General features: G+C 35.8%; 1 protein-coding gene across 8 annotated transcripts in view; it reads right to left on the reverse strand.

Annotated features, from left to right (window-relative positions):
- Window positions 1–13013, reverse strand: part of SNTG1 (syntrophin gamma 1) — a 340195-nt gene that overhangs the window by 32422 nt on the left and 294760 nt on the right. For 5 of the 8 annotated variants that reach the window (XM_050328342.1, XM_050328327.1, XM_050328363.1 and 2 more), the window contains 2 exons: window positions 9886–10038; window positions 4687–4779 (listed from right to left, as the gene is read on the reverse strand). In XM_050328342.1, coding sequence (XP_050184299.1) covers window positions 4687–4779; window positions 9886–10038 — 246 coding nt within the window. Of the gene's footprint in view, window positions 1–4686; window positions 4780–9885; window positions 10050–13013 lie in introns of those variants that run through there. The other 3 variants (XR_007630405.1, XR_007630406.1, XM_050328333.1) reach the window with 3 other exon arrangements.

Below are 13013 nucleotides of genomic sequence, written 5' to 3' on the forward strand. Positions count from 1 at the left end.
GAAACAATGTTTTTATCAAATTATGATGTGTTTGAGTTGAAACACATTTAGCACAGATGACAGTTTTTAACCACTAATTTTAACTTACATAGTTAAGTATTATATAAAAGATTAAATAATAAGCAAGGAAACAAGTCACACAGGGTTGCACGGCTTTTGTCTGGAAACCATAAAAATAATGAGAGTCACTACCCTCTACAGCTTGTTCAAGAAAACTGGTAGTGACTTTGGGGTTTAGAACATTTGTGAAATTTTTACTGCAACTTGTCATGTTGGACAAAACTTATTAACCTACTTGAAAAGTAAGAGAAAGAAGCAATTTAAATATTGTTGCTTACATAACTGGAATATTTGAAGAGCTGAATAACTGTTAAAATCATGAGTTAAAGAACTCGGGTTCCTTCACTTAGCTTATTAGTGATATGCACTTTTAAAGACATTTCACAGTCAATTCATTAGTGACTAAGAAAAAAAACTTAAAATACCATGAGCACAACGCTGAAGACACCACTGCAACAAAATATATGACAAGGTTTCTCAGGTGTCCTCAGAAACTACTTTGCTTCAGAAACTAGTTTGTTTTATGAAGATCTTTGTGTTCTGGGAAAGCTGTAAGTGCCATAAATAAATAATAATAATAATAATAATGAAGGATTTAATGATATCCATTAAATTTTTTCTCCAAGTACTTGTTCAAGACTTTCTTTGAATTCATTAAAACATTTTGAATTTGCAGTGTTATCCTGTGAGAAGTGAGAAACATACTGAATGAACAGTGCAGTCTGACACTGAACTCTGAAGTCTATAGAATATGGCCTTGAGTTAAGCTCTACCCAAAAATAGTGGTTGAATTTAGTATGAGCAGTGCCATAACAACAGAAGTGAACATGTACAAGAGGAGGACTACTAAGATGATCAGAAGGCTGAAGCACCTCTCTTGTGAAGACAGGCTGGGAGATGTGGGGCTGTTCAGGATGGAGAAGACTTTGGGGAGATCTTGTTGCTGCCTTTCAACACTTAAAGGGGTTCAACACTTAAAAGATGAAATCATTTTCATCATATGAAAGATGGAGCAAGAGCTTTTACCAAGGCCTACACTGACAGGACAAGGGACAATGAGGGTGGTGAGTCAGTGGAGCAGGTTGCCCCAAGAAGCTGTGGATACCCCATTGCTGGAAGTGAAAAGATGAGAGTTTTTATTATATTATAGCAAAAGAATTATATGTAAGTATCTTTTTCATGAAAAGTACGAAATTTTAAATAATGTCTTTGTCTTTAATAGTAAGTATCTGGATTCATGGGACACTTATTAGGATTTGAGTACAGTCTGAACCTACAAATGTATATGTAAATCTTAATAAGATATAGATAATTTCAAGAATCACATCTTGTCGATATCACCTGGGGAGTCTTTCCTCTGTGCCTTTTGCAACCGGGCTTTGGCCATCAGCGAGCTTGTAGCAAGCATGGGTAGAGCTCTTCCCAAATCTTCATTCAAGAAACCTAGCCATGATGGTGATCATGATCATAGACAATTTAATTTAAATTTTATTCATGTTTTTCTTGTCCTGAAAACTTGTTTCAATTTTTCAGTTTTCTCACAATTTTCTTGGAAAACAGATTTTGATTTCCTGCTTCATATGAACTCTGTCATTATGTGAAGAAATAATACTTTTAGCCCTTGTGACTATACATGTCTAGTTTATGCCTCAGTATATGTCAGATTAGCAATATTGTTGAAGAACATTCCAGCATAGACACAACTTACACCTGTCGACATCATACCGAAGATATCTGAGTAAATTTTTGGCTAAGAAAATTGCAGCTTTCATCTTTCCATAAAATGATGGAGACTGCATAATACTTTTCCTGTTAGGCACTCATTAAAATGTTGTTGACACACTTAGAACAGATTTTAGACAAGTTTTCTCCCTGTGGCTTTTTTGGCAATTTTAACTCTAGCAGTCACTTGGCAAGAGATTATGTTGTTTCTCTTCTAATGCAATTGCCATCCTCATCTCACACTTCCTAATGCCCAACATATTTATGTATTATATATATAAAATATTATTGAAGGGTGAGGAAAAGTTCACTTTTTTTTTCATGAGCCACTGTGTTTTAATTCTGTTGCACTGATTTTTTGTGTAATACTTCCTAAACTTATAGTCCCATTTCACTGATGAATCATTCAAGGTTATTTGCTTAACAAAAAGAAACACACATACACAAGTATTTGAATTTCAAATTTATGACTCTTTGTGCGAACAAACAACAAAAGAGAGTAGGAAGAATAAAAGGGTTCAGATTAGCAGAGTAATGTGGTGGGAAGGCTTGACTTAAAATAGATTATAAGAGCATATTCTGGAGCCAAAAGGGCATTTTCAGCAATTGCTGGTGGCAATGTTGCAGCATCTCAAAGAAAAACAGGTACTGAAGAGAAGTGGAACTTAAAAGAATTTCACATTCTCACATAACAGCAGTGTCAAGTAGTAGCACTAAAGCCTGCTTAGATTTTAGTACTTGCCAGCAATTAGTGCAATTGTCAACATACTCAGGCTCTCAATGATTTTACTGAGATTTGGACTTGCAATAATATAATCTGGAAATTTATGCCATACTATTTACTAGGTAAAGCAAACTCTTTCATCATTTGTACTGAGCTTTTTTAAGGTTGATGGGAAAAGCTGATGGGTGAGACGTACAGACTATGTGTCGCGGTTTTGCCCAGCTGGCCAGCCCCTGGGGCTGAGAATGGTTTTGTCTAGGTGAATTTCCGGACAAGAAGCCAATTAAAATCCTCAGTAACGCCTTTGCTAATTACGTATTTTAAGAAAACAGAAGAGAAGAGTTGTGCCGCAGTTGAAATTAGGAGCGGCAGCCATGTAGAAGAGGCAGCGGGCCTGAGGAGGGCAAGGCCCCCTCCTCGCCTGGCCCTGGGCCGGGGGCAGGTGTAGCACTGAAACCTCCCTTCTCTCTTGTAAGAGAGTGAAGAAAAAAAAGTTTAAAAGACTAACTACTTGGACAGAAACCGCGGCAGAAGAAATTCCAGCAAAGAGATAACGGAGTGTCCAAGGTCAAAGCTGGTAGCCAGAGGAGAGAGAAATTCGAAGGGGGGGACTTGCTTCTCCCCCCTTTCGCTCTCTCCCTTTACCCTTTACCCCAACAGGGTAAAGACTGAAAAGTAAATCCCTGCCACCTATGGAAATTTGTTGGGGTGAGGAGACCCCCATGCAGCTCACAGAGGAACTTGTGGATGCACCAGAGATTTGTGACTTTAACAGAGAGAAAGCCTGATGACTGCAGTGAAAGCGGCTCGAGATGAGGCAGAGTCCTGTTAAAGACTTTGTGACCCTCGAAGGGGACGATGCTTATGCTGGAGCGAGAACGGCTCAGATGAGATGTTGGGATCTCAGTGAGAGATCCGTGCTGCTGCTGTTGAAGATTTTATGACCCTGACGGGTATTAGAACCTACGCTGGAACACAAAACGGTTCAGGTAGGGATGTTGGGATCCATGTGTGGGATCCATGCTGCTGGTGCTAGAGAGAACCTACGCTGGAGCAGAAAATGGCTCAGGTGGGATATTGGGATCCGAGTAAGGATCCAGACTGGACCCATGCCAGAGAAGTCAATCAAGGACTGTTCTCCCATGGGGAGGGACCTCCATAGGGAAACAGGGGTGGACTCTATAAACCATTATCCCCTGTAATCCTGTGGAAGAAGATCCATAGTAAGCAAGTGTCCCCTTGCAAGCCTTTGGAAGGAAAAACCTTCAGGACCTGGGTAACCCTCAGCCTTCGGTCTTAGCCCAGGAGGGGGTAGGCCCAGCCCTGGAGGCTGACACAAAATGAGAAGAGATAAAGAAGTTCCAGCTGCAACGAGAGTGCTGCAAAATTACTGGAGAGAGAGCTGGAACTCCGAGAATGGAGAAAAAGACTGCTTCTCCTCCTTGGACTGATATAAAAGGGGGAAGGAGTATTTCTGTAAATACTTAGTACTTTTACTTAAATAGAATTATTATAGATGTAATTCTTTAGTAGCTTTTATTTTGATTTTGCTAATAATAAATATGCATACTATTCCCCAAATTCAATCTCTTTTGTCTGCATAAACCTTCTCTCAACTAGTGGCAATTGTGTGAGGGGTATAAAAGCAAATTGACCCAGAACAAAACCACGACACTATTTTGATTTATCCTTTTACAGACACCTGAACAAAAACATCTAAAACAGAAACTGGGAATTGCTATAATAGCATACACTACCACTCATGAAGTAAGAGAATGGAAGGCTATTTTCAAAACTCATAGATCAGCTTGAAACCAAGATTACTTCTTCTCAAAACCATGGACATATCAGCAAAAGAAACATCAAACTCAATCAGTGTGGGCTTTCATGTGAAATTAAAGAATCAAGATCTGATGCTTGTTTCAGATTGATATTGGTATTGATTTTTCAATGACAAGCACATAAAGAACACAACTTCTCACATAATTAGAAATCAGTCCTGAATTTAAACTAAAGCATGAGAAATCTGACAAGTGATGATCTGTTTCTAAGAAAAAGAGGAGGACATTTTTAGGATACTACTTTTAAGGATATTGCTTTTAAGGATACTACTTATCTCAAAATATTAGGAAAAACAAGGAATAATAATAGTGTTATAGAAATGAGTCTTAAAAGTTTACCTTTGTGGCAGCATCAAAACAAACAAAGCCCATGCTAAAGTCAATGGTAAGTCCCATAAGATGACTCTCCAAAACACACGCATACGTCTTGCACTGCAAAAGAAAAACCAGAGAAGGTAGTCACCACAGAATGCATTTCTTAAAAGACTTTCTAGAACTACTATTTCTGTTTCTTTATTCTAATGTTTATGTTTCTCAAAATTATTATCAGAAAAGAGTAATTTGTGTGCAAATATATCAATTTATTGCCACTGTATTTCAAATCAAAGAATTTTTGTCACTGATGAAGTTGTCTAAGTAATGTGAAAAGAGGCTTTCCTTCCATTAGGGAAAAAATGAAACTGAACAGAATCAACTCCACAGCTTATCAATGACAATTGCTAAAAGCAGTTTTATTATTCTCAAACCTTCTTATTGGTTTTTCATACCCGGTAACTTTTAACATTAATATATTCTTTTTAGCTTTCTAGGAAAAAATAAATCATATGTAAAATATCTCTGTGATATGCTGGTTCTTGTGGTTCTGTGTTGTCCCAAATCTCAGTGAAAAAGGTAGTATTTCATACAATTTAGCAACTTATGTAATCATATGAAATACCTTTTTTGCTTCAGCTAGTGGACCAATATATCTCAAATATTTCTATGATAAACCTTGAAATCCTGAAAGACTTTCTCATTCCACAATTTCTAAATAAATGCATCTATTTATTTCCATAACATCACACTTCAACACATGCCATGAGACATTTATTAAAATAATTTTCAGGATCAAAACTATAGCTGTGCTTGGAGGCTGACTTCAGGTTCAAAATGACAGACTTGTATTTTTCATCACAAAATATGTAAAAAAAATAAAAAAAAAAGCATTTCCAAATCTGATGCAAGTTCTTTAAAGAAAACATTCTTATTTTATAGATATTTTAGCTTCCAGATTAAATTAAATACAGGCATATTTTTCAAAAATTGATGTAACCACTAAAAATATGAAATGAGAACAAAGACTTCCATGATCTATAATGTGTCAGAGGATCAAAATATAAATTGTAAATATAGAAACAATTGCTAGATTACAAAAGTACCTATGATTTTTTTTTTGCATTTTGATTATCAAGGATAAATCAAATGCCTTTACTTAAATATTCTTGGCTCGGCTCTTCGGATTCTAAATGGTCTTCCTCAGAATACAAGAAACTGAAATGTACATTGACAGCTTCTAACAGTTGAAATACACATGGCAATGAGGGAAAATTGAAAACTTCACAGTTAGTTTTCATATTAGCAAATAAAACTGGATTTTTTTTTCTTAGATCAGCTACACCATTAAACTGTTATGAATGTGTAAACTTTGATTGTAAATCAATGCTATTGAAAAGGAGTATATTGTCTTCAGCACCATCTCATTAGTACAAAAAAGGAGTGTAAAGTAATATATTTTAGTTACTTAGTGAATTCATATATGCAAAAATTTTCAGGTTTGGCACGCAAAGTAAAAAATGTAGTTTTGTAGAACTATCTTGCAAACTTCTTACAAGATGCAAACTACATTTTTATTTATAAACCTTGAAGATTTGGAATAGACTTAGAGCCTATACCAGAAATTAAATATTGGCAAGGAGACATTATATCAGATTTAAAATACATATTGTCACCTAAAGTCATCTAACTGCACACCTCAACATCAGAGGTCAACCTACAGTGTGCACTGCAGCACCATGCTGAGCTGGCACAGCTACCTTTGCTTAAGCACGGCACTGTGCCTGGCCTAATTAGCCTCACTGGGAAGTTAAGATTTATGAGAAACAGGACATAGTCTTGGTTCAAGGTTGCACTGAAAAACCAACCTGCTTCCTAGACTGAAGGTTCTTTCTACAGAAGGCAGTGCACAGTTGATGAAGTATCATCTAGTTCAGCTCAGTGTAGTTATCTGTGGGAAGAAACTGCAGACCACCAGTGGCAGCTGATGCTTTACTTGTTCTTTACTTATATATAAGACCACTCTATGGCCCTTGGACCACGTATTCCATGATGTTCAAAATAATTCAGAGAAGCAAAAATGTGAGAATAACAAAAAGATCTCTGGACAGTGAGATTTTAGTTTCTTTGGGGAATAATGTCACTTGGTTAATGTACATGTTGCATGCACTTGCATATATTTCTGGATCACAGGTCAGAGCAGGAATGTGAACTTTTAGACACTAATTAACTCTGTTAAGATTTTTCTTATCTTTATTTTCTTTAATCTGTCTTTTAATATGGCCATTTGAGAAAACAAAAGATGCAGAAATTGTTCCCTAGATACATGACAATTTAAGTTTTCTTTTATTTTTAACAAACACTTTAAAACCCTAAAAGTGAATATTAATAATATATACAGTAGATATTTGGCTTTGGTTGCTGATTTCTCACATAGAGCTCATAAAATCTTTGTCAGAACTGAAGCATCCCCCTCTCAAAAGAAGTAAAATATACCAGCACTCATTTTTTGTTCTCTTACAGAATACAGAATCTTAAGTAGGGTTTTTGAATAATTCAATGGATCAGGCAGGGTCTGAAGGAGACAAGCCAAAGTTGTTTCTTAGATTTTATTTCCTCAATACGTAGAGTTTAAATTATGGAAAAAAACAATACATTGAGAGCTTAGTTTAAGCTATCTCTGAAGCTGAAGGAAACCATACTATAAACCTAAGACTTAATTCAGGCTTTCAAACTCAGATGCAACTTCAATGGAGGCAAATGTTAAAATACTGCAACATAAAACTGCTTACATAATAATCCTTGTATTAGAGAACAAACAGCTACAATACAAACAAGGAGAGTAATAAAAAAATTCACAATGGAAGAGGTGAATATTTTAGCTTAAAGTAGCAGGAACACAAAGGGAACGTGACCAGTCATATATAATTGCACATCATTATGCAAGCCATAGCATTCTTAGATTCTTGGTACAACAATGCTGTGAGATAGTAAAGAAATAATCTTCAACTAATTTTTCTTTCTTTTAATAGGTAATAAGGAAAATGGGTTAGCATCACTTACTACACTAAACAAAACTAGTGGAAGAGTGGCTGTAACACACCAAAATAACACCACTACATTATTGTGTTGTGTTCTTAAATTATTACCAGTTTGACGATGTCTTCTCTAATACATTTATTTTCTAAAAAAAAAATCCCCAATTTACATATTTATAATGAGGTATTTAAAAATATTTTAATTCCTTATACGTTCTTTGGAATTAGATCAGAATAGGGCCCTTATTAACCTCTTATGGAGGTTAATGCCAAATTAGAGTCACTGACTAACTGTTATTATTGGTATGATTATGGAATAGTTGAATAATTTTAAAAGGCAGTTTTAAACGGTAGTTATATTTTGAAAGTCATATGACTTTATTGTAGGGCAAACCCGCACACAGATGGATTATCATTAGCATTAAATATGAATATTCATATGAATATGATTTCATAAGTCCTAATTTTAGTAAAACTGTACAGGTGATACCTTAATTGTGAACTTGCCACCTTTTTTTTTTTTTCTCACAGAGCAATGAAAGAATTTGGAGACAAATTAAACCACCAGGTTTTATCTGCATCTTCAAATTGCTGGATGAAAGCACAAATGGTTGTTGAAAGAAAAATGAGGAGGCCAAACTCAGTTGTATTAAAAATATTCTATTTTTTTTTCAAGTTGAGATAGAGAAAAGTTGAAATAATGAGCTCCACAATAATCTATCATGAGAAATCTGTTCATCTGCCTTCACAGATTTGCTAGAATCAATCAATCAGTCAATCAATCAGCCTCAGGAAATCATTACTTTGAGCTGTTAGTTGCTGCTCTGAACTTCAAGAGAGAGAAAAGAAAGGTGCAAAGGTTAATATTAATCTGAGGTTAAGATTATTAGCAAAATTATTTGGGGTGAGAAGCATGAGAGCAATTTAGAATAAATATAATTCTAAAACCCAAAAGAAAAATATAAACTAGGAATGCTATAATATAAATCAATATTAGAGTAGAAGAAATGGGAAGTGGTTTCTGGGCTAAAAATTATTCTAGAAAAATGCCATATATTCTTTTATTCATGGTACAGTAATGTTTCCATAAACTATGTTGCAGTTATTTATATAAGGTAAGAAAAGTTTCAGTAAAAGGTAACAGAGTGTATGAAATAAATAGAAAAGTTGAATCTTCTCCAGCTCCTCCAACAAAGGTAATATGCATTAAAACTGACAGCAGTGTAGTCTTTCCAAAATGGATCATCATTAGTATATACTAATTGAGTCTGTCTGCATGTGGTGGTTCATAGGTCAGAACAGGACTAATCTATAACTAACTAACAATTTGTCTGAATAAAAACACGTCAGTGCTTGCATTCCCAGGAGGACACCGAAAATGCATGAGCCAATACTTGCACAGGCTAATATGCTAATATAACTCCTGTAAGTGTGTATAACTCATGGTAACATCAACTAAAGCTGTTCTAACCACTCGTATGTTTTATGAGTAGAGCATCAATGTAATAACTAGGATTAGGTAAGTTATAATTGTGGTGGGTGTTTTTTTCTCTTATTTAAAGTAAAAAAGTCATGACTTTTTGCTCATATGAGAAAAACAAAGTTATCTTGAAACACTCTCATAGGTAATTTTGCTACAAAAATTCACTAGTCAGTGGCACCTGAATGTCATCCATCTCTGCTGTCATCTGACAATTGAGTAAATGCACAAGAAACAAGAAATGTGTGAAGGAAGACTAGTGTATCTGAGGCACAATTTTGTTCTTGCTTGTGTCCAGCGAGAACTTCATTCAGTGTACTCTTATTCCCAGTATTACAAGGACAACTTAATTCCTGCAAAGTTCTCTTGTGAAATCCAGTAGCAAATAGCGTAGCATGTAATATAGTAAGAATATCTAAACAGTTGCTTTTTGTCCCTGATTGCTCTTCTGCATCTATCCATGAACTTCAGTTAACAAATATGTATCACCAAGTCATAACATCTCGAAGATTGTATTTGAGGTGAGCTCTTCTGAACGTTAGATCACAAGCTGTTTGGGAACACCAAGAGGGTTCTTATGCAATTACTTACATAAACAATAATAATCTGAGAGCTGTAGGTGGTCAGAAAATTTCTTAAATTGCATCATTATTTCATATGTGCCTAATTGGTTAACGTACCAAAAAGCGATCAGGTAGTTGTTCTCACCTGTATCCGTTCAACTTCTAAAAAAGTTGCTGTTTGGAAGGCTTTTTCCCATAGTGTTAGGTCAGACTCTAGCTCCACAGAAAAATAAAGATCTTCTCCAGATTCAGACTGGACACTGAAGCAATGTTTCCGCCGGTCCAGCAGATCACTGTCCTGATGAAAACCTGAAGTTATATAATCTGGCATACATCAATTAATATTTTTTTAATTGCAAACATCTATGCCTCAAACCCATCATTTTTAAATGGCATTTTCAATGCTAGTAGTAACTTCTGAGAGCTGAGGAACTGAAAATTAGGGTTTTAGTCTAAACATTGACACCTCAATGAATTTAAAACAGGACACCTATATGCAGAATGGTACAGAAGCACACAGTATATCTCTGGCATAGCTTTGAATATTTTAACAAATCACTTCTCATAAATATTATCAGCATACACTTTTAGATTAGATAAATTCTATAAAAGGTGCCCACAGTCTATTCTCATGAGGAACACTTCTCTGACCCATTTGACTCACCCACTCTACTCTGGAACTTTGGTGAGAGAAAGACAGAGACTTAGTTTAAGCAGTATGAAAAGTCTATCTGCCCTATTTTTCCTATAGAGAGTAGAGAAAACAAGTTCATTTTTCTGGTGGCTTACAAAATTCAACTTAGAATTTGTCTTTAAATGGATACTGGCAGTAGAGACTACAGTGGCTGCCAGTGGTTAGGTTGCTGGCTTTGAACCTGGAGAAGAAAGTTATTTTTGGCTTTACTTTCAACATAACACCACACAATGAATATCAGGTTATAAATATTTAAGAATGATTGCTAGCATTTGTTATTAGTACTAAACAAAGGAATAAGCAAATTAATCAGGAAATTCATTCACTAAAATGTTTTCAAATATTTATTTATTTATTTATGTATTTAATATCAGATGCTTTATGCTAAAATTCTGCCACACAATTTGTCCTCGAGAAAAATATACTTGCAGAAACAAGTTTAATTTATTTTTGTCCTTGCCATGCCACAGGTCACAATTTCATCAGCTGTCCTTGTCAATACATCTGGAAATTTGGGTAAAAGTAGCCTGGGCGCAATTTCTACAATGCTACCCCACAGCAAAGGACACAGCTAAGATCAGTAAAGGACAGTATTGCTTTCTACTTATACACAACTTGAATAGACCTAGGGGAGCACAATAAGCTGATACAAACTGGAAGAGCACCTTACATTGTTCAAGTCATCTCTCCTTGGGGCAGAGAACCAGGAACCTAAAGCTGACTGGAATGGAAATACATAAAACAGGAACCTGTCTGAAAATATTACTCTCAGGCACACGAGTAGGCAATGGTAGAGTATGCACTACTTTCCCCTTTCTATTCATTCAGTAGAGGTGTGACAGACCTCTTCAAGAAAGCCAGTACAGCATTCATGAATGCTTCTGGTTCAAGACTGCTTTACAGTTTCTAGACGAATCAGCTATGGAGGCAACATACCCTCTCTTTGCAATTACCATGACAAAAACAAGTTGCTAGGATTTTTAAAATGACCAGTCACTGTGGAATAATCTCCTTCCTTACTTCCATCAAGTCCTAAGCTTAGTAGCTCAATAGCATTAAGCCACGTATGGAAAAATCAGCATGAACACATGATCTTACAAACAGCTTTTCCAAAAAATATTATTATCATCACAGATTTTTCTTCCAAATATTCAGAGGGCTGTGTAATTGAACCACTTAGATGTAGCTGAATAATAGCCTAGGTCCTATGACAAATACTTATGTCTCTATTTTTGTATGTTTTTTCTCCTTTTTTTTTTCCTTTCCACTCAGACCCTTTTGCTAAAACTAAAGTATTAATTCTGCTCACAGTATGTTCTGACCAGCATTCAAAAAGAGGTTATGATGTTTAGGTTGTTGTTAATGACATCTATGCTCCATTGCACTCACAGTCTCAAAGTGCACAGAGCAGCAGCAGGGTTACAAATGTTTAACCTTGCAGATATTTGTAGCGACATAAAACTTAGAATCATAGAAGGGACCTCAAAACCATCTAGTTCCAACCCTCTGCCATATACAGTGATACCTTTCACTAGACCAGACTGGTCAAAGCCCGATCCAACCTGACCTTGAACACTTCCAGAGATGGGGCATCCACAACTTCTCTGGGAAATCAGTTCCACTGCCTTACCACCCTCACAGTAAAGGATTTTTCCAATCTAAACCTACTGTCTTCGAGTCTGAAGCCATTCTCCCTTGTCTTGTCACTACACGCTCCTGAAAATAGTCTTTCTCCATCTTTTTATAGTCTCTCTTCAGGTACTGAAAGGCTGCAATAAGGTCACCCTGAAGTCTTCTCTTTTCCATGTTGAACAATCCCAGGTCTGGATGACTGTCAGACTCTCACTCCATCAAGAAAGAAAACTATTTCTTATACCATAACAGCACTTCTTGTCTAACAGGCTCTTTAACTTACTGTGCTTCCAAAGCTACACGTGATTGAATGGGCCTGTTGGTCCATAATCAAAAGGATCTATTCAGCGTGAAGTCTGACAAGACTTGTGTAGGATACATGTATTTCCTGGAGAAGGCTTTAGTTCTTCATAGAGGTAACCTCAGAAGAAACTAAAATTCTGAACTCATCTTTACTTATTCTTGACAATAATCGGTAAATAACAAGTAATTATTGCTAATACAAACTCTTAAACCTTTTTTGAAACATGACTATGGCACTTGGCGGGATCACGGGAATCACTGTCAATAAAACAACTGAAGTAACAATCCCTGTTTTTAAATGAGAGAGAGTTTAGTGCAGTGCTCTGTTCCAGAATGCATATCTCTATTTAGCTGGACCCAGTTAAGGTTTTGTGCTTCTGAATTACACTGTTAGACTCTTCAATTCTTACAGGCTTTATTTTTTCCTATTGAGAAGACTATGCTGTCTACGAAAAAGGGAAGAGTCACAGTGTAGACTGGGAAAAACAAAATTTACTGAGATGGAACTCTGTTAAAAATATTCGAAAAATGCAAAAAGCTTAGAAAAGCCTTTGAAGTGATTAAATAAAAGCCTGTGTATTTTATTATCAACATTACTAGCAATAATCATAGCTATTACTAAGCATTACATCAAACCTAGATAA

This window comes from Myiozetetes cayanensis, unplaced genomic scaffold (genome assembly GCF_022539395.1).
Source record: "Myiozetetes cayanensis isolate MyiCay16 unplaced genomic scaffold, myiCay2020 scf1, whole genome shotgun sequence".
NCBI lineage: Eukaryota > Metazoa > Chordata > Aves > Passeriformes > Tyrannidae > Myiozetetes > Myiozetetes cayanensis.